General features: G+C 41.6%; 1 protein-coding gene across 1 annotated transcript in view; it reads left to right on the top strand.

Annotated features, from left to right (window-relative positions):
* Positions 1-4,351: 4,351 nt before the first annotated feature.
* sim1a (SIM bHLH transcription factor 1a) overlaps positions 4,352-27,282 on the top strand; it is a 95,144-nt gene continuing 72,213 nt past the window's right edge. The window contains exons 1-8 of the mRNA XM_078541335.1: positions 4,352-4,526; positions 15,670-15,752; positions 17,094-17,183; positions 19,104-19,212; positions 19,369-19,454; positions 20,951-21,150; positions 21,935-22,041; positions 22,571-22,718. Of these exons, the coding sequence (XP_078397461.1) occupies positions 4,352-4,526; positions 15,670-15,752; positions 17,094-17,183; positions 19,104-19,212; positions 19,369-19,454; positions 20,951-21,150; positions 21,935-22,041; positions 22,571-22,718 (998 nt within the window). The remainder of the gene's footprint in view (positions 4,527-15,669; positions 15,753-17,093; positions 17,184-19,103; positions 19,213-19,368; positions 19,455-20,950; positions 21,151-21,934; positions 22,042-22,570; positions 22,719-27,282) is intronic.

The following is a 27,282-nucleotide window of genomic DNA, read 5'->3' as shown; positions in this document are numbered from 1 at the left end:
TTTCTGGGCAAATGGCTTTTTAAAAAAAATATCCTTAACGGCTTGAAAGAATTTTACTGCATCAGCCACACTTGTAAGTGGGAGGTGCATTACTAAAGCGCCGGGTGGAGAATTCCATCAACATTTTACTAAGAATGGCGACATTCTCAACAGCCGTTGCTTTATAAGTCTCTCAAAAAATGTGAAAGGGCCGGGCAGAAAAGTACAGATCGACTGCACGACCGAACGCACCGAGAAATCCGTTTCACACCCATTAGATCGTCAGGCTAATTTCATCCATTAAGTATGATTTTTATTTAAAAGCGTCGTGAAAAAAACAAGGGTTATAGCATTTGTGAAAACAAATGGTATTTATACAGTCAATACATAAATATATATATATATATAGGTATTTTATGACAAACGCCGGTGGTTGTACAGGCCGATAGTCAATTTGTGAAGACGTTAGCTGGCTCCATAATTGTGCTTGACAACCCTACCCGAAAATAGTCCATTCATTGACCGAAGTTTGACAGAACCTCTCTTCTGACATTAACTTCTAAGGTTTTGCTCGGTGTTTAAGTACAAGTAGGAACGACCCAACAGATGCCACTTGCATTTTTCTTTTCACAGATCGTATTTAAAAGACTTCGGGTGTTGAAAAATACCAAAGAAAGAACTGACCCCCAACTCATCACATCACTATTTGTGAGGAGCAAAGATCTGCTCGTACCTCTGAAACAGCAACTGCGGCGCCAATTCATAAAAGTTACAAAACTCTCCCTCCCTGTTGGAGCGGGTACCTATTTGTGGGGTGTGCTTAAAGAATATTACATCCAACATTACGTCTGATTTGTCCGCCTGCATGTTTGTTTACACATTCCTTTTAAACTGTCTCTGATCATTATTAGTAACAAATCAGTGGCAACAGATTGAGGGCTCTTGGATTAAAATATGTTTATAAGGAAAGCAGAACGGGCGCATGCCCACTGATTTTTTTTTTTCCATGGGCCCAGTGTTCATCTCTATAAAGGGTCACGATGGAATTACAGAGCAGTAAAGTTTAAAAACTCGGAAGGCTTCTTTATTCATTGGAATAAAACAACAGGGGAGTTTTGCTATTCTAATCATTTATTTGCAAGCAAGATCACAATCATTTCAGCTGATACCAGCTTCTCACCGTGTTTCTGTGCTGTCAGTACAATTATTAATGGTAATCCTTAATGTGGTTGTTACCGCATCTGCATCGTGTGTCCCTCGTGCATTCAGTTTAATAGTGTAAGGTAATGTCAATGTTCGCGGTGGTAGAGGTGGAACTTCATTTCGTGGAATCAGCAATGTTTGTGCATGGCGATACTTTTGTAAAGCCTTGGTGTTTTATACTCTAATGAGGGGACAAACATTATAATTAACTCTGCAAGAGATCCCACTAATACGAGAATTAACGATTAGTTTTATGACTACCAGAATATCCCATTAAAAGGAGTTAAGGAATTAGCTTTATAAGGGATTTAAAAACAAATTCAATTACTGGCTTGTTGCAATAATTAAGAGCTCATGAAAAAGATCGCGAGCGTTGTTCATTGTATTTCACTTAGATTATGGGTATCAGTTCAAAATAGAATCAGTCCTATAATGTGCTAGGACATATAATTTTGTTGCTAGAACTACTATATAGATTCAGCTTTTAAGAATAATTTTACACATCATTTTTACACGCTTCATTAGTGAACAGAGCATGCCTGAACTTTTGTCTAATCATGAAACGCATTAAAAACCGCTAGGGCGTGATTAATATTCACTAGATGAGGTCGCATTAAAGACATATTTAGTATCACCTTCAAGCAACACTGTGCCAATAACATTTGTCTGCTATTAGCAATTCAAATAAAACAACATTAAGGCACAGGCGAATGTGAAATATGGAGAAAAAATTAACAGCTCTCCTTGTGCAAAGACTCTCGGGCGCAAATCGTCTTCTTTGTATCTGTCTGTGGAGCTTAATTTCACACACTCAAACATTGAAGCGATGTTTAAAAACATGTTGTGCAATGAAAATTGAAACACTTTCTCTCTGCAGTCTAATTAATTGAATAATAACGGCTGCTGGGCTTCATTATTTCATCTATGTTTTGAATAATTGAAGGTTCAGAAATTATCTGAGCCTACTGCACCGTGCCCAATGAAAATCTATACTTTAGAATGTGTATATATTTGTATCATTTCCTTTTACGACATTAAATAAATAGTTATCAAGTGATATCGGAGTCGTGAGCTAACTATTTTACTAACTCTGAATTATGTGGTAAGTCATTTGCCACCTTATTGTAATTGTTATAACGAGTGCCCATGTTACAAACTGTGGTCATTGTGACAATTTCTAATTGTGTTCTTATGTACTTCCTTGTACTGCTGATGCTTATGAAACTTACCGTTACACATGTGCGACGTAGCAGAATCTATATAATACATTTCCTATCAGCATAGTTTAAAGATAACGGCAACAAGTTTCATTTAACTGTGTTACCATGCTGTACATTCACCGAAGATGCATTTAAAGGCTTGTCTCTCGGCTCTAGCTTTCAGCAATGATATTCAGCTTATTAATACTTCTGTTCAGTTTCTATATTCTCTCAGTTCTTGTTTAATAAAAAGGATAAGTTTAGGCGCTAGGTCGCAATACAAATCCAATTTTTATAATGTTTTTACGCTTATATAACTATATATTATATATATGCACAAGCTATTTGCAGTAAAGGTATGCGTTGCGAGTATTAAATATGTTTAATATCTCGGTTCCCTGGACTTCCACAATGCAAATATTGAACTAACTCTAAATATTTGCCTCCTAAGAATCACATTTAAAGTACTTTGTGATATATATGCGCGTATGCAATCTGAACTATGCATTTCTCTGCCGTTTGCACTGTTCGAACAAGTTTAAGAGTTTGCCAATCTTCCCTGCACCGTTCCAATGTTAGTACGCCTGTTGAGTGGCTTCAAACAACAGCACTGGGCTTTCTGTGCTGGGCTGGGGGGGGTCAGAGGTCAAAATCCACGTCTACCGCTTCGCCTCACGCAGACGGGGACGGCGGGCCAGCCAATCAGACTCAGGCTGGAGGCGTGTGATTGACAGGTGGGCGGGAGCAGCGCCTTGAGCGCCGCTGGAGTTGGACTGGGAAAAGGCTGGCGGCGGAAAGTTGCGCTTCACACTGCTCGATAGGCAGCCAAAGTTCAGCGCAGGGAAGAGGTCCGCAAAGCGGCGGCGGCGGCCCGCCACAGTCACCATAACAACCGAGAGGAAGAAGCGGGTAGGGAGGGTGGGGAAGGGGGTGCGAGGGTAGGGGTGGAGATAAAACTCGACAAACTGAGGACTGTTATTGCCCTTGGCCACTTTCCGAGTGTTGGCTGAAGATTGCACAAGTACCCCCAGAAAATACAATTTGGCTTTTAATGAGGTGAGCAACAGGACCCATGTGTACAAAATAATATAGCATAATACGTGCCTTGATAAAAAAAAATTCAAGTAAATCGTAATCCTTGACATTTCAATTTAATGCAAAAATGAAGGAAAGTAATGCAAGTGAAATTGCTGCTAAGTTGGAGGCCTGCATGAAGATAGTCATACCTACAAACAACAGTGCAAGGCATCTTCATGCTATGTTGCATTAACATTTCGTCCACTCGGTTGTGTATGTAATTAAGTTGCAATTCTAATTGAAATGCAGTCATTCAGTTGTAGTCATCAAAGCACAGTCAACCTTTCGTTTTTCTCCTCTGGTTCTGGATGGAAACATGGTGCCTGTTTTTTTTTTCTAATGCCTGTTTCTTTCTGCCTCCCTCCAGACACTTGCCATTTGCGGGTATGAAAACTGAAGCACTTTGGAGATTGCATCTGCAATAAGAGAGGGGACTTTGGGGCTGAGACTGGCTGGATTATGGCTCCCTCGCTGCGAAAGCAGTCCCCTTCCAGGTATAAAAACACAGCAGAGAGCCCTTGGCACGGTGCACCCATCGGCACAGTAATGCCAAGCCGTCTGCAAGAGTTCTGATCTGCGTTGGATTGCTTTCAAAATCTCACACTTATTCACACAAAAAAAACACTTTGATTGAATCACAGCTTCCACTTGCCACTGGTTTTAACAGAGGTCTGGATGCTCTTGAATTTATCGACGTTTACGTTTTCCTATGTAATATTGCCATATTTAGTTTAATTGAAAAGTGGGGGAGTTATTCTCCACCCCTTCCAAAAACTATTAATATCGACATATATGCTGGTTTTCACACGTGGTGTTAAAACCACAGCCGTTCCTTTTCTTGGGGGAATGAGCCTATGGCGGCCACGCTGTAAGAAAAGGGAAAAGAAAACGAAATGAAGGAAAAATCCAAAAATGCTGCCCGGACTAGACGGGAGAAGGAAAATAGTGAATTTTATGAACTGGCCAAATTATTGCCACTGCCATCTGCAATAACCTCCCAGCTGGACAAAGCCTCTATCATAAGACTGACAACCAGCTACTTAAAAATGAGAGTGGTTTTCCCTGAAGGTAGGTGAACACTATTTAATTTTTCAACATTGTTATCGGTCGGAAAAAGACACTTATACGGAGGAATGAAGATCACAATTAGACCCTGTGCAGAACACATTCAGGTGTGGTATAAAAAACACTTTTTAAATGGGATGCACCAATTTGGACATTGGTAATGTGCACAGTGACTACTGTGCAAAGTGTCGTTATACAACAGTGGGCTTTCAAAGTTCTGAAATTGACCATCCACTAAAATTGTGAGTGGTAGATGTTTATTCGTATGATCAAATCCAAATTGGGAGGAGAATGAAATGTTAAATAACGGAATATCACCATAAATGGTAGAACCATTGCAACATTGAGGAAAATTATATATAAATTTAGTCTGGCAAATACATCATTTCCTTTGAGGTCATATTCAATTTTATTTGCAAGCAGGCCTTTCTATTTTAGATGTTGCATGCATTAGACCGAATAGTGTTATTCAGACACGCAGACTTGTATTTATAGCAATCATTCAATTTTAATGGGAATTATTTATATTTAGCGCCACATTGTCACAATATGACAATTTTAATGTAATCTTTATTTAAAGACTGTCTAAGGAAACTCTTGAAAACAACGTGTAAGTGCTTATTGAGAGTGACTAGTTTGCTTTGTGGAAGTTATAATGACAGACAGTAATTGTTCCTACTGAGATTCAGTCAGAATTACACCGTGAAAGCGAACAGGTTGCTAATAAAGACAAACCAGCAGTTTGTGCTTAGAAAGCAGTTTGATTTTTTAACTGGCAAAGCATGAGAAATATGGGCTGAATAGTAAGGCAATAATTGTGTGATTCACAACACTTGTAAGAAAAAATGTTAGCGTAATGTGTAACAACACATTTAACATGACAGAACTGCTGGACATGTATGAAGCGACTGAGAACAACAAGGGGACTGTAGTTATTGTTGTGGTAAAGCCATGTTACAGGACATTCTTTTGCCGTAGACGCATCAGAGAAATGTGAGGCTAAAAGCGCTCAAGTAATGCATTTAAAAGTCAAATTTCCACCGCGGCATGATTTATGGACTGCAGCCCGATGTTGTAGTTTAGCGGCGACCGTGTCTCCCGCACTGTTGCTGTTTACTTCGTTTTGTGAACGCGTTCCTTGCAGCTCACAATTGGGATAATCCTGTAAGTCGTGAGCTTTCAAAGTGTTGACATTGAGCGCTTACTCAATTAAAATGTGAGGATGCCGCTTTCTGTAGGTATGTCCTAAAGGCGGAATATGCTGACCTTTCGTACATTTACTTTGATTCCAGTTGTATTTTTTCGTGTCTAATTCGGCTGGTTGCAAACAGCATGCCCTCTCTAACCATTCCGTTTATTTCCATCCTCAATATTCTGCTTTTCAAAACCAAAATATTCACCATTCTCCCCCCGCATCCCCTCCTCCTCCTCCTCCTCCTCCTCCTCCATTCTCTGCGGTGATTTACCAGCCCCAATGGGCTACTTTTCCGCGTGCCTTTTGGAGAGACTTGTCAATTATCTTTTTGCATATCTGACGAGGTGTTTGATCAAACGAAACATATGGCGCTGCTTGTAAGGTGATGACTAATCTACAGGGTTTCAGAGAGAGAGAGAGAGAGAGAGGGAGCGGATCGACTCATCGTCAAGTCCCTCTGAAAATAAAAGTCGCTTCAAACCCCAGGGAAACCGGGACAACGTGCCCCGCAGCAACAACCGCTGGCGGTACATGCAGCACACACACAAATTCATCTCACCCCCAAAGTTCCTTCGTGACACGCCGCACATAATCTCGCGTCAAATAAAAAGAAATCGCCAGGCGACCCCTCCAATTCCAATCGGCTCAAGCATTGACAGCAGGGCTGCCTGTTAAACTGTCGTGTTTTCAAACGCTCCTTCATAAGTAAATCTCGTTCTTCCCCCCCTCGTTTTAATTACGCCCTGGCCAAATCCGATTGAAGGAAGGGAAATCATTTGGTGTAACATTCGGCAAGAGGGCACCCCGAAAGCAAGAATACCGTTGTGACCAGGTGGGGTATAAAGCGCCGTGTTTCCCACCAACAAAACTAAAAATAAAACAATAACACACTGACAGGCCAAATCCCCAAGCTGATATTTGAAAGCACGGGGGCTAGTGCCATTATTATCAATATAATTCATCATAACATTATGAGTATATATTCCAGTTGCTCGATCAATAATTCCGGGCGAGGTTATTTTACTTGACTTATTTAAATATAAATCATTGCACTTCATTGGATCTATGTGCATTCATTCATAGTTAAACCCAGGTGAATAGTTCTTGATATGGTTAAAGCGCCAAGAAACGCAAGAGTTTCGCAGCTGAAACTCTGAAACCGAAACGCCATGAGTGCAAACTTGAAACGGTCACAGCTGTTGGGAAGAGCGGTGAGATGGCTGTCGTAATTTTTAGAGGTCTTTAGGTTTTGGATGCACTATTGCAGGATTTTTCAACAAACGCAGAGGTTATCAGAAAAACAGTAGACGATACAATCTCCGTCTGACTCGTTGGCGAACAGGAGCACTCAGTAACCAAGCAATCAAGGAGAGAGCCTCTGAGCTTTGGGAGGCAGTTGCCTGAAGTGCTACATTAGGGCGACTGTGATTGGCCTGCCGACTCGATACTCTCAGCACCTCGGTTCGCCCCTAAACAGTTTCATTCTGAAGGCTGCTGTTCGAAGTTGTGCTCAGAGAGCATTAAACATGTGAGAGGGAGAAGGAATGCATCTGTTCAAATTTCAAAGCACTTCAAAGGCACTTTCAGCGTTCTGAAACCTTTGTTAACTATTTTCAGCACCCAGATTCAGTGTTAGAATTTAACTAGTAAAATGGAGGGTTGTGATAGGTAAAGCACGAGCTGTTAGAAGGCAACGTCATGATTCAAACCAAGATAAAAGCTACAATAGAGGGTGAGAATATATTTGGTGTGAAACAAAGCATTAAAAAAAACTTAAGGTTTTATTCGTTCGCATAAGTTCAGTGTACAGTCCATTAAAGTGGCAGGAGCGGATCTCTCCGCTCAAAGTAGCATCACCGGGCGCAATGAATCCGGAATATGTAATCAAGCGCGGACAGTGCCGAACAGGACAGTTTGGATTAAAGCAGGGAATGGAACAGGTTATGTTTAGGAATAATTTTCGATTAAATCAAATTCGTGCAGCATCAAGAAATGTTGCCTCGAGAAATGTTGCTGAAGGCGAATGGTGATCTATGTATCAAAATAGCTGCTGCACGTTTGCTGAAAATGTCAAGATAAAAGCAAAATACTGCGGATGCTGGAAATCGGAAATAAGAACAGAAAATGCTGGTAGAGCTCAGCAGGTCTGACAGCATCTGTGGGGAAGAAGGGCCGTACGGACTCGAAACGCTAATTCTTGTTTCTCGCCACAGGTGCAGTCAGACAACACCACCCCCCCACCCACTCCCCGCTGAGTTTTTCCAGCACTTTCAGTTTTTTATTGCTTAAAATGTCAATTTCATCCCAACAGAGCGTGAAAGAAATCCCCTCCGCACAAAATTAGCAACCCCGTCTGATCAAATAGCGTAAAGTGGCAATGGTTTTGAAATGACCATGTCCAATCGAGACCAGTGTCGCATCGCTATGAGCTGGAGGTCCCTTGTATGGCTGTGTGTGGACAATAGACCAACACTTGTAGCTCCACTTTCAAGTCACTCTATTACCGCCGAACAAACCAGTCACAGCTTCAGTCACTGTATTGTCCCCTCGTTTGTAGCGGTTAAAAACCTAAGTGGAATGTTCTAAACCTTCAAAAGTGACAACCCGCACACAAGCAACAAGTCGCCAATAAGAGAACATTGGATTTACAAATGAGGAAGGTTTGGGGGCTGTAGGTGTGGGGAGACCGAGGCGCAACCCTCGCTGGGGGACCGATCTGGAGTTCCAGCAAATGTTGCCGTCTTCACTTGCCGCTAACGAGAAAGCCTCTCCCGTTCAGCCTGTGTGTTTTCTTTGATTTAACACTTCGTTCTCCTGAGGCCCAAAGGGTCACCGACTGCTTTAAGACTTCAGAGAGCATTGTGTTTATCAATCCACAAGCTAATTGACGTTTACTGCTGATTGCGGGGCCCGCAGATGCCATCGTGATTTATGAAGAATGTTAATATTGAAGAGAGGGGCTAAACGCGCGGGTTTCCTCGGAACTGTAGATTGAAACACAATATGAGGCTCGGGGCTTGGAATCTTTTTGCAAAGGGACTGACTGTCAGTGCCTCGTTTACAGGCCTACATCTGGCAACATTTTACATGTCTATTTCAGAGAAAATCGCACTGCTAATTCTTAGTGATCTTTTTAAAAAAAAATCCTGCCAGCGCTCCTGGCGTGTATTCGGGTCCCAGTGAGATACCCAGGTGGGAACGGCACCTTTGCTATTCCTGGCTGGACCCTGTGGCCGGGAATAGAGATTCCAGATGTCTGGACAATCCCATACATTATAGTTCTTCAGGAGGTAAGATCTTTCTGGAGGGGTGGGGCGCCCGAATGAGAGAAAAGGAAACACGAAGAGAGCAAAAGAACAGGCCCATTCACCAGGAAATTCTTTGAATATCGGATTCCGTTGCAAGCCTAAAATCTTTTAGAGGTCTCGAGCTGACAGGCCTGAAATCCAGACATACACAATAGGCCCAAATCAGTCAAATCCCGGACACTTAGGCTTCAACAACGAGTCAGATCCCATTCACATACACACACACATACACACACACACAGAGTTATAGACAGAGCTCAGAACAAGGCCCTATAAATATACAAATCCACGAGTCAGATCCGTCCCCACACCGGCAAACGAACACACGGGCACACACATACACAGTCAGAGAAACCCAGACCGAGATCCTCTATTCCCTACATACACACAAAGGAGATGACAATCTAATGAAAAGGTGACACGATATTCAATACTAAAGTAATTAAGATAAGCTGGTTCCGATTCAAGGCGCGAAAAATACTGCTCACTATATTACAAACACAATTTTCGTCCTTTTAAAAATTGCAATGGCCAGTTTTGTGTTTCTTGTTGGTAACTATTCTTTTCTTAGTGTTTAACAACTGATCTCCTCGAATGATGTGGTGTATGTGGAGGGAGGGGCTGGGTTCACTCACTCAGGTTTTATGCTGTCTGCTTATAAATGAGAAGCCCCTCCACTCCCCCTCCCCCCGACAGAAGGACAATTGTGTGATTTGAAGTAAGTAAATCGCGTTGTCATGCCTAGTGAGGTATGACCCGTTCTTCACGGTACTGGTGGCTGGGTCCAGGTTGATGTTGGGTTTACCTCCGCCAACGGCTCATGCATGTAGCAAGGATCCAAAGGGTGGATATGGGCTGAGAAACCTAGTTCACCTGCGCCAGGTTGCCCTCAGCTCGCCCTGCTCACACCCGCTGTTAACTAATCCCGTGACAACCTGGTGCTAACTGCTCGCTTTTATCTCAAAGAAGATAGAGGACAACACCGGGCCAGATTCCCTCTGTGTACTGATGTAGCGAAATCCTAAGCACATTTTCTAAAAAGAGATTTAGACTTTTTTTTATTTGCACCGGATTGACTCATTGACATTGAAGCAACACGCTTCAATATTGTTCGACAGGATCTATGCGGATGCGATTTGTTACATATCTCCAGGTATGGGCCAGGTGGCGATCAGAGGATCTTTGACGCTTGCTGATCTCAGTCGGGCTATTCCTCATCTCAAACTGTGTCGGATGCACTGTTCTTCCTTTGCCGTTTTCCCTAATAGAAATGGGCAAGGAAAAAGTTTAATCCAAAACACTCAACTGATCAGCTTCTTATACAAAATAGGGTATGCTTTCTGAAATAATACTGACAATAGTGCTACACCGCAGGGGTATCCGTCTCAGAATAATAGGTCATTAAAGCTCTCCAGAAACAAAATGGGCTTGAATAAATGGCGTGGTCAAGATCCGTAAATCAGGTTATTTTCTTAACGGGGGTGTCTAGAATGCTCAGTTCACATCAAGTGACAAACCAAATAACAAAGAATTGAATTTTCTTTTAAATGATATACCGACAACCCAGGGACGGGGATTCTATATAAAGAGCGAGGAGAACATGGGGATTGCTTTAGGAAATATGATCTTTGCAGGCTTCTAATGTCCAATATTAATCACTCCCAGGCTAACCTGAAACAGAATACAATGCACACAAGGATGCACACGTTTAAAATCAATCGCCACACACCACACATATACTTAGAAACCCAGTTGCCATTTATTAATAGTCCCATCCAAATTCTGAAAATCAACCACGAAAAGTGTAATTGAATGGATTCTACTTCTCGTCACAAACACAGGCGGTGGTCCTGTTCTGTACACATTATTTAAAGTTGTGGATGGTTTCTGAATTCTTAGTCCTGCTTTAAATTATACTATATATATTATAATATAAAGCAGGGCTAAAGTATATTAAATTAAACTATACATATATAGTCTATTATATATAATATGTATATAATACTATATATGTATATAATACTATGTATATATGTATATATAATATGTATATAATACTATATATGTATATAATACTATATATATATATACACACACATATAGTAATAATGTGGAGTTGGATATTCATTCTGGGGAACTTGGATCGATTGCTTTCTGTTTTTGGATAGCAGAAAGCCCAGCTGGAGAACGAACCGAGCTGAGGGCTGATTAGAAGCCATAGCTTTACTCGCCAAGAACTGCCTTAAATGGCACCTCTGGGATTTGGTCAATTTTACTGGATCTACTTCGCTTCATTTGGTTACTAATTGGTTTCTTGTTTTATAAATCGAAATCTCATTTTCAGGAAATTACAAAACACAAGCGTCCAGTCCATTGAGGTAATCCGGGTCAGGGTGCATTTACATGCAAATAGTCCCATCATTGCCTCAATCCCGCCGTCGACTTGTTTCTCAGAAACTTTCTTCTCCCTCCCCCCGCCAGCCCCCAGCCCCGCCGTGTGTGTGCTGAGCCTTGCCTTGAAATCGGAGCCACTTTAACTACCAGTTCCCTATAGCTTAATGCCACTTTCACCTATACAATAACTTTAAAACATTTTTTTTTATTAAATCAAGTCTTTTAGCACGGAAAGGCTAATTTGAAGGAGGTCGAGGAATCTCCTTCCAAAGGAGATTATATCTCTCTGCATGGCTGATAGCCTCTTCTCGCTGGGAAAATCCTTCGCATCCCGAAAGCTTCAACTATATGTTTCCAGCGCACAAAAGCAGCTTGTTTCATCTCAGGCCTCTTCAATTTACAAGAGTATCTTCATTCACCGACACCCACCCCTCCCACCAACCAAACCTTGTTTCCATTCTAACGCTTCACAAAAAAGCGAGTTCTCAGTTCTGATGGCCGTGCCGCTTTCTCGGCGGTAGGTCAAGTGCAAAAATCACGTTTTTAGTCTCCATTCTCAAGACTAATTCCTCCAGCGATTTCAATGGATTTCGTTCTGTTTAGGAAATGAATTACATTGGATTACTTGTTCAGAACAATCCTTAGAGCTGTGTTTCAATGTTCTTGGACAAGAGAACTTATTACACGGCATTTGCTTTTTGTCATGGGTGTCAAAAGAGATAAGAATGTGGGTCCATGAACTGGAGGCGTGCTTTTCGTGTAGTGAGTCCCATAGCCCAACCATCACCACCACCACCAGCACCATCACCACCAGCACCATCACCACCACCATCACCACCACCACCAGCACTACCACCATCACCACCACCACTACCGCCATTACCACCACCATCACCACCAGCACCATCACCACCGCCATCACTACCACCACCGCCATCACTACCACCATCACCACCACCACTACCGCCATTACCACCACCACCACCACCAGCACTACCACCATCACCACAACCACTACCGCCATTACCACCACCACCACCACCAGCACTACCACCATCACCACAACCACTACCGCCATTACCACCACCATCACCACCATCACCATCGAAAAAAGTGAGGTACGCTTTTAGAGATGATTTGGACAAGAACCGGAACTTGACTCACTCCACCGCCTTCTCCAAATAACCCTGGACAGTGTTGGGAAAATATTCCCTTTTTATTTATGCTGTATAATTAAGTGCATTTAAAATTACATTAACCAAATGGGGTTCACATTAATTAATATATTCAAACGCGATTTGTTTTGCAAAATACCTTTTAAAGTGCGCATGGAATACCTTATCGACTACCTCAGAAGTTAGCGATATGTTAAAACGCACCCGCAATTTGAGTACATATCGGACTGATTGCTTTACCTTTGAAAACCCGATGTACTTTCTTAGGTATGGGTGGCGGGGTGAGGGGGGTCAGTACCTGACTTCCCAAATAGAGTGGGCATTTATGTGAACATTTCAGTCTTTCTTGGGGCGCACATGTTCTCGAGTGCAATTGTTTTCGACGGAAATCCACTTCCCTCTCCGGAAAACTGGGCAGAACGCGCCAAGCAGGAAGGTTTCATAGGCACGAGGAGAGCGGCTCTTGGCTTTCTCACACTTTAGTGCAAGTTGTTTACGGAGCCGCCTCTGTGCACAGCCTCTCCCACTGAGCCCGTTCTCTCATCCTAAACAACTACAAGAAGACCTACTAAAGTCAGAATAGACTTTGCTTAGCCCTCTGAACAAAATAATGCGCAGGAAACCAACTAATACTGCTAATAATGGTGGCATTTAGCGTGGGAGAAATGGATGTGTGGGTGTGCTTTTTGTAGGCACGGCTCCATAATCCAGTCTCGGTGTGGGGTTAGCAGCTCCAGTACTCGCTGGAATCTTTCTGTCCAATTTGCATCACATCAGTCAAACAGCCTGGGCTGGAAAGGCTGAATCTTGCCTTCCAAGCGCCGACTGTTACCTTCTTACTGATAACATAACCTGAGCAGTAACTTCGAGATCTGCATTTTGCTGATACACCGAATGATCTTCGGACCATGGAATCACAGCCGGCCGATTTTCTCCCAGGGACATGGTATCCCGCAGGAGAGCTGAGGGAATAAGAGGGCGGCAGGGTAGGGAGTTATGGACAGAAAAGAGGTGTTGAGGCAGCGGGACTGGGGACTGAGCCGCCTCAACACTTTTACACGAGGAAGCGTAACACCAAGAAGGGCAAATGTGTTTGTTACGGCGGGGAGATTCACCCACCAATCGCTCCGCGCTTTGTTGGCAAAACGATGGGCAGTATCGGTCAGATTTCAGTGGCGAGGAGCAGACAGTGGTTTTAGCAGCCTTGTGGGATAACCTCGGGAGCAGCTTTGTCAAATGCTTCGAATCTGCAGCAAATAAGAGGAGTTTGGTGAGCTACGGGCGATGAAGCAGTTACTTGATTCGTTACCTTCTCTTCATTGTTGTCATTACACATAAATCACAGACGAATGCTATATTAACAAGCACAGATCTAACCTTACGGTGCTTAAAAAAAAACCCTTCAAAACCAGATTTCAATTCACAAAATGAAAACTTCTGAGAATAAATAGAATAATAATGGTCCCAGGAGGTCTCCTGCCGCAGAGTGACGTCCCTGCCTCTGAGCCACCAGTTCTGGGTTTAAGTCCCATCCTAGGGCTTGATGCCTAGAGAAGGTTTGTTCCCAATGATACCAAACAGGTTGGTTATCAGCCTGTAAATCCTTCAAACGTGCCAAGAGCGGGAGAGCTTCCTGGTCAGCCATACTGCAGAAGGCAACGGCAAACCTCTGCAGTGCTTTGCCAAGGAGCATTATGATCCATAACCCTGGACCAGGCCACGGTCGCCAACGCCCTCGAAGAGCGTGCTATCCGGAAGGAGGAGAGAAACGGTCACCGAATGAGAAAACACACGTTTCCCTGTTTAATTCCATTGCGCATTAAACCAAACCTTTCCATTCTACCCGCTTATTGTTCAATGTTTTGAATTTTCTTGACGGTGCGAATTTAGAATGGACGCTGGGCAATAGAGAAATGTCTCCACTTTTGTTCATATACTTGCAGCTTGGCCTGATCAAATTACATCTGTGCTAATAAACCGGACTTCATTCGCCGCGCTCCCCTGGAATAACTCGATTTACAAGGCGCCCTGGCGTCGTCCTTGGACTCCCTCCTAATTATTTTTCGTTTTGGATAGCAGGGTCTAAATGAAATCTTTCCCTTTGCTAACTACGTGGGTGCGCTCCAATCGCAACCTGACCTATTTTAAATGCACGAAAGCACCCCGAAACCCCGAAAAGTGAGTGAGGAAAAGCAGCAACACCGGTTCATGCACTGGACACTTTCTGCGCGCACTTAGTCCCTAACTCGTAGCTAATTCAGCTCTTCTCGCCAGCGACGTGTGACTGCCTGATTTAATTTGGGTGCCTGTTAAAGGCGTAGGGTCTTGCAAAAGTGACACCCCCCCCCCCCCCAATCTCTCCAGTGGTTAGTTATACCACAGTGTGTGGAAGACAGTTCACAGAGAAATGAGAGGTGCAGAGATCAACAAGAAAAGCGCGCTAATAAGAAATGCCAAGCTTCGTCAGAATATTCGTTGATAAACTATGGTGGTTATGTATTTGTGAGGCCTGATCCTTATAAGGGGGAAGATTTGTACATTGTTCTCCGGGGTGACTCGCTGATCAGGCAGCTTCACATTCGACCTCGATAACCCACATCAAACATGAATGAAATATAATAAAATGAATCGCTGTCAATACAAATACAGCAAATATTTATTCAAATATCACTGAGCCCTAGACATACATTTAAGATGTCCGCTAATCCCTTTTTTATATAGTTATGTTAAATATTAAATACAATTATAGCTTGCCGTTTATTATTTTGAACACTAACGCCACATTACGCCGAATTATTGCACATAATTGCTTTGGTCGAGTTCTATATTTATTTAAACATTCTCATCATTTTTCCACATTCATTCAATTCAAACTAGCTGATTATTGCGAAACATGCAATAAAACATTCCGGGTCAAACCCCCCCACCACAAAAATATGATAAATAACCTGAAATAAAATTATTATCTAAAGATAAACCCTGCTCCTAATCTGCTCATCGGTTACATTTTAGCGGTTGAGTAATGCACAGTCCTATTGGGTGCCTCAGTTTCTTACTGTTTTTGTACATTCTAGGACTGGGAGAAGCCTGGGGCCAGACCAGTCGCACTGGTCACTTGGATAATGTCAGCCGAGAATTGGGATCTCACCTTTTACAGGTAAATCGACGGGAACATTCGTTGTCCATTGCATTTTATCTTTTGCACATCGCATCACAATTACAGACAATGTTTTTTTTTGTGTAAATTCTTCGTAGTAAAAGCAAGTACCGTTGGAATAAAGGCGGATCTTCAGATACTTATAACTTACATCTGTAACGTTAGCACCAGTCACACCTGAATGTAGGCAAGAGCCTCAGGTTAGCGACAATATGCATGCCCCGCTCTCGGATGTTTGAAAGCGGATCTCTCAGTCTCTGCACCAGTCCGCGGGGGCAAAAACAAAACTCTCGAGGTCGCTTTGCATCGCCTTAAGATGGTTTATTGCCACTCTTTAAGATTTTAAAATAATAAATCTCAAGGGGGAAAAAGCTACTGCGATCATTATTTATTATTATTCGAATATGCTTTATGCAAATTTGATTTTAAGATTGTATTGATTAAAGTTAGTGGACTATGTTTCTTTGTGGCCCGCTGCTGAGAATATCAAACACTATATTCAAAGGCTACTTTAAAATAAATACCAACTTCTATTTCAGTCATAGTTGCCGTAAACCCGTAATAATTAAATAATCTTAAGAAATTCAAATGAATTACTTGTCAATTTATTTTCTGTTCGGATTCCCATTTCCAAGAGGTGATAAAATCACTGCCACGTTAGACAGGTGTCAGAAGGGCGGTGCGGTTCCTTTGGATAGTGAACCGGAAGAGCACATTATCTACAGAACACAATAACAGTTACCTTCACTACTTGTGGCCTAATAGCGTCTGGAATTATATAAACCGGGTAAACATTACAACACTTTGATACAGTAACATATTTTTAAAAAGTCAATGTCAGATGCACGAATCACTATTAGCTGCCCTCTATTACGTATACCTCTTAGTGTAAAATATATAACATTATATATATTTATTGTGAATAGGAAAAGTACCATTTGTTTGATTTAAACCGTGAACAAGGTAAGAACATTAGAACACAAATGATGCATATTTCAAGGTGGGCTTGTTCACTGCCCCGTTTCCTTTTTTTGAGGTTAAAAATCTGCCGTAAAGTTCAAGCCACCTTCCCAAAACATTCCCCTAGCAAAGTCAGCCAGCGTTCAGCTTCACGGCTTGGGAAACCGCTCCCTTTATTTCCCTCCGTAATTAACCACTAGACGAGGGCGCGGCGGGTTTCTCCGGAGAACCGCCTGCCGCTGTCTCGGTAAACAAGAGGCAAAGGATGAAGAAAGGTTTCAATGGTAGAAATCAAACCAAATAAGAGTATTGTCAAAATATTCGTTGGAGCCGACGCGTTCAGCCTGTGATGCATTTTTGTTGTTGTTTCTGGACATCCAGACCTTGGATGGTTTTATCTTCGTGGTGGCTCCAGATGGGAAAATTATGTACATCTCTGAGACGGCGTCGGTTCATTTGGGACTATCACAGGTAGGACACGGAATCTCTCCCGCCCTTTCTCTATGCGTGCAGGCAGCTAGAATATGTACGTATGCATTTCTAAAGCCTGCAGCGCTTTGTCGTTTGCATTTGATTACTCAATAAGATCTACAAACTCGCGCAAATTAAGTAGGCTTTTTAAAAAATATTTGCGTTTAGGTATTTAATATTTATGTCCGAACATAATGAAGACCCGAATTGACTGATACATTCGATCACTGCCTCCTTCTCTATCCTGGATTTCTCAGATTGGAGCGTAGTCATTGTATTTCTATTGTGTGCTTAACATCGTTCAAAATCATTTCCAAAGAGTGTATGCTGCTTGAATTTAATTCAGCGAGGATTGACCCCGATCTTTGTTATGTGCTGTGGGTTGAAATATGCCCAATATTGATGCTTCTTTGCTTTTATTCACTATCAGAACTAAACGATTATTAAATAAAAAATAATAAGACAGACAAGGCTGACAAAAACCTCATTAAAAATATACCGAGGACTAAAGCATCACCATGAAGTGAACAGAGTCCACTGTAACATTTTGCTTGACTTTATTCTTGTTTCCTTTGAGGGGTTGGAGTTGGGGGAGAGGGTAAATCTAAGCAAGTCATATGTAATATTAGGACTCCAGACTGTGCATAAAGTAATGCACATTAATCTACACCAGAGTATCCACTGTGATCAAGCTGTGCTTTCTAAAATTGTTATGTGTTTAAAGTTTGCTGCAGAAATGTTCACTTTAATCTTAAAGTTCAATATCGGTAAGTACAAAAACACTATATTATTTCAAAATAATTATATACCTACCCATTTTCAAAAATCAATTCCAACTTAAATCTTCTAAGATTCAGTGTTGTTTAATGATTGTAAAGCAATGCATACATTGTTAAACAAATGAAACTTTCTGTATGATAGAATATGCAGAGGCTGCAAATAAAATATTTATAGATCATAAAATAAATGGTCAGTTGTTTTCACTTCAGTGTTCACTTAATAATAATCTTATTGCAATGATGTAATAGGAGCAGTAACAAAATAGTTTCCATGAAATCTAAATGAATAGTCAGCCTCAAATCAAAGCACCTAACTGCCGAATAGGAAAAATTAGTACATCTTTTATTTTGCTGTGCAATTACAATTCTTATTTACTGTTAGAACCTTTCTTTTAAAAAATGACTACCATGACTTTAAGGAGGCTGGAGCTATTTGGCATTAGTGATCTCATCAATTGTGCCCACATCATTGTTCAGATAATGTTGCTGAAAATCATTAACAAGGCAACATTGTTGTATTAATGTGGCAAGTGGGTAATAAATTGCTTGTGAATACCAGGACTTATATCAGAGAGTTTTATACTGGGAATGCCCATATGCCTGGGAGGATAAATATAAAAATACATAGAAAATGACCGTAATATGTTGATCACAAAACATGCGCTCTAAAAAAAAAACTTGAAATTTTTGTCTCCTTTGTCGCAAATATATGAAATATGCAAATTTATTTGAGGTTGCAGGGAGAATGTAACAATGTACAAACGGAACCAGATTTTCCTTTGTTTAATTTTTTAACTTACATTTTTAAAGTTATCTGCTGATTCTTTACTTTCATTTTTGCTTTTAAAAACTTGGCAAAACAGTGTTGAATAAAATGCAAATCTATATCTTTCAAAGGCCCCAACTAATTAATATTCATGGTATGCAAACAGTCATAAAAAGAATACAAAACAAGCACACTTGCAGTGACTTCTTTAAGTTCATTCAAAGTTATCGGATGCAGTATAGAAGGGATATAAATGGTTTCAATTTTGGTAGGTTTCTCAAAATGATGGTGCGCGAATGAATACATGTGTGATACATCTATTTCATTACAGAACTGTTTTCAAGAAAAGTTTAAAAGTGTTCTTGATGTTAACAGGTAGAGCTGACTGGAAACAGTATTTATGAATACATCCACCCTGCTGACCATGACGAGATGACTGCAGTTCTAACAGCTCATCAGCCCTACCACTCTCACTTTGTTCAAGGTACACTGAATCTATTTTCATCCATTCTCACTTGTACTTATATTTCTCATTTTTGGGGCTTTATTCCCCCTATCACCCGCCCCGCTCTCCCCTGCCCAACCCCCTCCACCTTGCTGCATCAATACCACTGTAAACCCTTATATTGTGTTTTAACAGAATATGAAATTGAGCGGTCCTTTTTCGTGAGGATGAAATGTGTCTTGGCAAAGAGGAATGCAGGCTTAACTTGTGGTGGTTACAAGGTGAGTTCTGCTCATTTGATGCATGACCACACTGGGATAGTGCCTGTTTTCTTTTTCTTGTTTTACGTAGGTAGTAATTTCAAGCAATTAAAAAAATAGATACATTAAACATTATTTTGAAAATATTGGTTTAACATTCATTAGCGTATATGGGGAAATTATTTTACGTTATACCTTAGGCAAAGATTATTTTGGCTAGGCTTTAAAATAAATAATTTTTTTTACAGTACTTGTTTGATACCAAAAGGCCAACACAATTGCAAATTATGTTCACATATAATGGGATGCAGATCTTAGCAAACAATTATAGTGATGTGGCTGGTCTTTCTTTATTTGGGAAAGTCTTTTCTGTAATTGTGCTTGGGATGGGGGCAATGCTGGAAGACAGCCTTTATCACCCATTATGAGTTGCCCCAGGCCATTGAGTGAACTAATGTAGTGTGGTACTCGAGCCATGTGTAGGCCAGGGCAAGTAGGATGAGCAGGTTCCCTTCCTTGAAGGATATTCATGAACCAGTTGGGATTTTAGCAACAATGCAGCAGCTTTTATGGTGATTTTTTTTCTAGTGCTACCACATTTATTGAACAATTTATCATGGTGGGATTTGAATTTACAATCTCTAAATTGCTAGTCCATAACTGCAGTGCTACCGTACCCCATGTATTCAGTCACTTCAAGTCATACATTGGAGGATTTCACATAAATTGGTATTTTCCACACTGTCAAATCCAAAAAAAGAAATTTATAGTGAAGTAATCTGGTACACTGTGTATCTAAAGGAGCTCACAACAAAGATGATTGTGGATTAGTCAGCGGCCTTGCTAATAAAATGTAGCTTCATAGCAGTGAAAGCATATGCTTTATAGCTTCTTGTTGTACATGTGAATCTCTGTAGAGTCCAGAGCTCTAATCCACTAAGTAATGTTTCTGGTGGTTTTGTCAAATCTTAGTCAGATTGACAGGTATTGGTGTCTCACTGGGAACAAAAATGACACAATGTTTGTTTTCTTGATGAAAGTATATCTCATGCCTCTGAACTGCATACATGTTAGAACCCACAGAGAAGCTTAAAGAATAACGGTCCTGACTAGAGGAAGGTGGTATAGATTGATTAGTTGAGAAACAATTGGAGGAGGGATTAATGAAGGGAGCAACAATATACCACAAAATTCCATCCTGCTATATAAGCTCACTGGCTTGATGACCTGAGGATGTCAGAATCCATCAGCAATCCTAAAATTTAACTGGCCCATGAAACTGGAAGGGCAGTCAACAATTAATATGGCTCCCATACTTATACAGCCTTATTGGCATTGTGCAGCACTTGCAACCAAAGAGGCAGATAGGAGACTTAGAATTCCCCACACTGTAGCTCACAGACTAAAGTCATTAATTTAACAATGATCAGCCAAGAATTCAAGGGTGGGGTGACTTGTATTTTAGAATTATGTTAGTTAATCACACTGCAAAAATAAAATGCATGTGTCTCTTGCAGGTAATCCACTGCAGTGGCTATCTAAAGATTCGCCAGTACAGCCTAGACATGTCTCCTTTTGATGGTTGTTACCAGAATGTTGGATTAGTGGCAGTTGGCCATTCACTGCCTCCAAGTGCTGTGACAGAAATCAAACTGCACAGCAATATGTTTATGTTTCGAGCTAGCCTTGACATGAAACTTATATTTCTTGACTCCAGGTAAGAGCATGATATTGTCAAGTAACCTTTTGGTTTAGACATAGATCAACGATGAATTTTCATTCACTTTTATACATTGTAACTGCAAAATCGCTTTAATTAGTTCTGTGGTTGCATTACAAAATGCACAGTGCTCCATTAGTTATGTAAAAGCTCCCAAACACAGTCAAGTAGCCGCAGTAATGATTTGAAAATCAGCATCTCTCCTGAGCACTTGTGCATGGTGTCATATACACCTTTAATTGCAGGCTGATGTTAATGCAGATCACCAGAAAATGCTTAGGCATGTCCAGCAGCTTGAACCTCCATTTCCAAGAAGATATCCTTCTTGGCACCAGATGATATTTATACAGGATCAACTGTTTTACCATAGGTCTCTCAGTATTGTGAGTTAGAAACATGTTTGTGTAATATATAAATGTCTACTGCTAGTAGACCAACATTGCATCCAATCATTATAAGCTATATTGCAAAAGACAAGACTCAAGCTGATGAGTTCAGGTGAAGGATACTTTATCTTCATTTATCTACCTTCCTTTATCCTTTATCTTCCATAGTTGTTAGAGTTAATTTTGTAGTGCAGTGAAGTATATAAGGAGATAAGCGTTTAACAATTAAAAAAATTCTTTCCTGGGTGTGAGCATCACTGGCAAGGCGATCATTTTCTGCCCATGCCTAATTGCCCTTAAGAAGTTGGTGGTGAGCTTTTTGATCTGTTGCAGTCCATCTTGACTTAACATGCTTTTATATCTGTTTATGCATGTCTTATGTTTTTGTCATACAGGGTAGCTGAACTGACTGGCTATGAACCTCAGGATTTAATAGAAAAAACTCTTTATCATCACGTCCATGGGTGTGATACATTTCACTTGCGCTGTGCTCACCATTTGTGTAAGTATTTTTCCATATGTGAAAGGATTAATTCACTACTGATTAACATGTGAGCACAAGGATTGCCTTGTTTGGTCATAGCTGTGAAACTTTAACTCACTCCTTTTTCTTTTAGCATAACAATTGGGTGTCTGAGGTTATAGCAATTTTGCATATTGCAAAGGCAAAAATATGTTCCATTAATGTGCTGGCAATGCTAAGTGCCAAAATTGGTCAGTCCTTTGGAAGCTAAAAGAAAATCAGCCACAGGGCAGAATAAACAAATTGAATCTGAATTGTCTGACCAAGATGCCAAAGTACGTTGCTTCATGAATAAAAAAATAATCTTGATCATTCAAGAGTAGAAGTTGGAAGAACTATAAATCAATTACAGGCCACATTTGCAACCTTCAGAGCTACATTTTAGAACCAGGACGGGAGGTGCATTGTGTTGCAACATTGCAAGCTTCTTATTTTTATGAACAGTGAATTGGGAATAAAGAGCAATTATCAGGATGAAATATTGATTAGCTTTCCTTTCTGTACACAGTGCTTGTCAAAGGACAGGTAACGACAAAATATTACCGCTTCCTTGCAAAGCACGGAGGTTGGGTGTGGGTTCAGAGCTACGCAACAATAGTCCACAATAGCAGGTCCTCCAGGCCCCACTGCATCGTTAGTGTCAACTATGTCCTCACGTGAGTAAGCTTTTACCTCCTTATTACTTGTTTAAACACAGGTGCCCAGGTAATGATGCAAGCGCTGTATCACCAGAACAAAATGTACTTTAAAAAGGGCCTAAATTGGACCATTGCTGCAGGATGTGTTGGCAGGATGATTGTCACATTTAGATCTTGTGCAGAATTAAGCTACATTCCCTAAGCAAACTAAAACATGATAGAATATGTGCTGGGAAGGCTGCAGCTATAAATGTCCTGGAGTACTGCTGAAAAAAGAAACATGCTGCTGAAGCTTGTCATCTTGCACTAATGAGGACAGATTCGCAAGAATACCAATTGTAAAGGGAAAAACAATTTATACTGCATGAGAAGAGAGTACTAAATGGTTGGTATGTGGACTCTGATTGGTAGATGCAATGCCATGGAGAATGTGCCAGGGAACTGTTAACTGCCAATCTTTGGTTTAAGTTCAAACCAGGCAGGTTGGCTCTGATTGATAAAGGCATTTCCATGGGGAGTGATCCAAGGAATGGCTGTCCCCCAAACTTTTGTTTAGTTGAAAAAGATGCAATATGTGGACATGCTCCTTCTTTCTGCAAAGGACAGGGCCCTGTACGGGAATATATGTAGCTTCTAGCACACATATATACTCCACACTGCGAGCCCAACTGATAATCTTAAATCAGTTGTCAGTGTAATTTTTAGCACAATCAGGATTGTTTAGCAAGTGCTGGCCAATTGTGGAGCCACATTTAATGTTGGACACTGTGGGCGGAATTGTCCCAGATTTACACTAAGTGCGATAGTGGGCGTGAAAAATGACATTTGACCTGTTGGCTGCAATGGCAGTTTTCGCACTGTATTGTCCACTTCCTGCCTTAGAAATTATGTAGCCACAGGAAACATGCCATCTTGCTGGCGCGTAGCCTCTGATTTGCCTGACACACCATTACCTTGCCGCTTCCTCACACTGGGCACCATATATAAACTCCAGCCATGTGCACGCTTCTCAATGCTTGCAGCCCAGGACTTTTTGGGTGAAGATATGGCCCAAAAAACCAAGAACTGTGCAGCCTCCCTAATTCAATGACACATTCCTGGGATACCTTCTGGACACTATGGAGGCACGCCGCGATGTCGTCTACCCTGCTCTGGCTACAGGTGGCCCATCAGTCTCACCAATCTAGCTTGGGTGGTGGTGGCAGAGGTGGTCAGTGCCAACGCTACACATAAAAGGTTGGCCATCCAGTGCAGGAAACGGATGAATGATCTCATCTGGGCCACCGGGTAAGGTAACCATCTATCACTATAAACTCACACACTCACAAGGCCATCGCACATTCACTGGCATCTCACTCACTGCCAGGTCAAGGGACACCACCACTCATTCTCTCACCCACATTCTCACATTTCCATCTGGCCTCATCTCCTCTGGAGACAGTCTCCTCAGCCATCTTGAGGCCACTTGCACAGATCAACATGTGCCCCCATAAATACCTTGGGATACCGCCTTCCCCAGTTTAGCCCTCACCCTGCAGCCTCTTCCGTTGCCTGAGGCCACTTCTCCCCCTTCCCCAAGCAAGCCCTAGCCCTGCAGCCATTGAAAAGCCACCCCCGCCTTATGGCTGGTCTGGTAGGTAGAGACCTGCCCCTGAGACCCCCTAAAAGTAATGTGGTGCTGCCTGTGAAACCTGGTGCTGATGACTGCGAGTGCTGCCCGAAGCAAGGTAGGCAAACAAACCTCGAAGTCCCGAGTGAAGTGCAGCTCACCAGGTGCATGTTGCTTATGTACAATTGTAAAACATTTTGGCTTACAACCACACCAATGTGCCCGAATGATCCAGAGTGGGGGGCATGATTCTGGCGAGCAGGGCTTATAATGAGATGCTAAAGTATTGAAATTTGGTTCCTGATGTGTGGTGACGGGAAATGCGGCCTACCATTGAAGGGTGGAATAGACGATTAAAAACTGGTTTCACGATGGCGTAAAACCAATTTTTGGCCTTCTCACCATATTGTCCACTCACGTGTGCCATGGTGCCCATAGCCAACTGGACCAGACGATTCGCCTTATGTTTTGAGTTTTGTAAGAACCGGCTGATTGGGTATGGTTAGTACTTTGCCTATTGCAAACAGCCAAAGGCATGTGCTATTTGATACGATCTGCCAATCACTGGGTCATTCGGCCTACATACCCGGCATCATACTGGCATGGAAATTCATATATCTCGTTACTTATTTGAGTGATAGGTGGAATATCTTTTTGGCTTGATGGCAGCATCTTGTTAGTGGAGAATACCACTCGTGTGCTACTGCATAGTAGCACTGTGAAGAAGGTAGCTTCACCTGCTGCTCAAATTTTTCAGGCACTGCACCCTTCCAGGGTAATCTGAGGTATACTGGGCACTTTTCAGGACCGAAAGTGGCAGCCTTAGGCCCATTCATAAGTTTGCACGATATACGGTGAGCAATGATCTGATCAGGTAGCCATTATCCCACAGGATGGCTTTGATGCTGCCAATTTCAACACCAAGCTTGCACAGTGCGCAAATTGCTTGGACTCTATTTACGAGGTTGCCGATAAGGCCAATCTTATAATGCGTGGAACTGTAGGAATCTCAAAGCGTATATTGATCATTGAAGGCCGGCTTGCAGTAGACAGTAGTAGAGAACCCATTGGTAGATTTCTCAACTAGCTTGTCGAGGAAAGGGAGCTCATTTGACTGTTCCATTTCAAAGGTGAATTTGAACACAGGATGGAGCCCATTAAAGCGTGTAAAGAAATTCTTACATGCAACTGCGGATTTAGTTAAAGTAAACTTATCACCTACGTATCAGAAATATGCAAGGGGTAGGAGGTTAGGTAAGATGAGTTTCCCGTGGAAACTGACAAAGATGTTAGCAAGAGCTGGGCCTAGAGGAGATCCCATGGCAACACTATCTATTTGAGCATACATGGTGTCGTTAAAACTGAACTCAGCTGCATGAGTTGCTGACTTCATAAGTTCAATGAATACAGATTCAGACAATGGCAGCACACCTAGATCGCCATGACATAGCACCAAGGTGCAAATGTCTAGGGTTTGCTTGAGTGGTACATTGGTGAAAAGCCTAGCAATGTCAGACAAGACATGGACATGGCATTGCTATCGATATGCAAGTCATGTATGGTCTTTGCAAAACTGAAGGAATCCTTCACCGTGTATGTAGAAAACTTGCTCACAGTTCGTCCTCACGGTTCATTTCATCCGCATATGTATGGACTGCCCAAGACACACAAAAGTGATGCCCCTTTACTCTCTATCTTTTCTATTACCTGTTCTGTCTATCACACAAATGAGTATGTGCTATATGAATTTCAGCGCCGATGTGATGCCAGGTATGCAGGCTGAACATCTTAAGGACTGGCACATTGTATCAAACAGCACGTCCCTTCAGCTCTTCCCAAAAGGCAAAGTACTGACATACCCAACCAGCCCGTGCTTGCAAAACTTAAAACATCGTGACCAACATTGGATATGATTCTGCAATTACACAGCACTTGCTTAACAATCCTGATTGTGCTAAGAATTACACTGACAGCCAATTTAAGATAATCAGTCAGGCTCGCAGTGTGGCTCCTTTACATGTGCCAGAAGCTACATATACTTACATTCATGACCCTGTCCTTTGCAGACAGAAGGAGCATTTCCACGTATTGCACCTTTTTCAACTAAACAAAAACTTGGGGACAGCCATCCCCTGGTTCATTCCCCATGGCAATGCCTTCATCAGTCAGGTTTTAATTTAAACAAAAACTTGGCAGTGAACTGTTCCCTCGTGCATACTCCATGGCAACGCCTCTACCAGTCAGAGTGTGCTTGCCAGACATTCAGCACTCTCTCTCATGCAGTATAAATTGTTGTTCCATTTACAACTGACAACCTTGCGAATATATCCTAGTGAGCGCAAGATGAAAAAACTCAGCAGCATGCCTCTTTTTTCAGAAATACTTGAGTTTTGTACTATCAAACGGTTATTTATAAGTGTCTTTATGGGTTGGGGAGCATCTAACACAGTTGTTAGTTATTGTGCTATTTATGACTATTATTTATACATCCCGAGATGCCTTGAAATTACTGCAGGTTAATCTATTATTTTGAAATAATTAGCATGTCAAATAAAGCATTACTGTTTTATAATGACAGAAGCATTATACCATGTAATGCACAATGTATTCTTCTGATGATAAAGTGCACCTGAATTTAAATTGACCTGTCTCTTTAAGGCCACAAGACTTAAATGCTGTAAATGAACAGTCAATTTGAGGCAGACTTCTCTAAGACACAATCCTGAGTTAAGTTAGGTGGTGGCCATTTCCTTGTAGAATGGTCAGCCCCAGAAAATGACTGGCTTTCTTTCTAACCTTTTGTAAAGATTTCTTTGCATATGTAACAAAGTGTAACACTTTGAAATGTGTTGAACTTGGAACTTGTATACATATATAGATGGATATGCAGCATGAAGCCCATGAGGAATTGTCAGATTCGGTTGTGTTTTGTTGTCTTTTTGTGCCTGCATCGTCTGTCAGTAGCAATTCTGA

This window comes from Cetorhinus maximus, chromosome 5, assembly GCF_964194155.1.
Source record: "Cetorhinus maximus chromosome 5, sCetMax3.hap1.1, whole genome shotgun sequence".
Lineage (NCBI taxonomy): Eukaryota > Metazoa > Chordata > Chondrichthyes > Lamniformes > Cetorhinidae > Cetorhinus > Cetorhinus maximus.
This window is presented reverse-complemented; position numbering and strand designations above follow the sequence as displayed.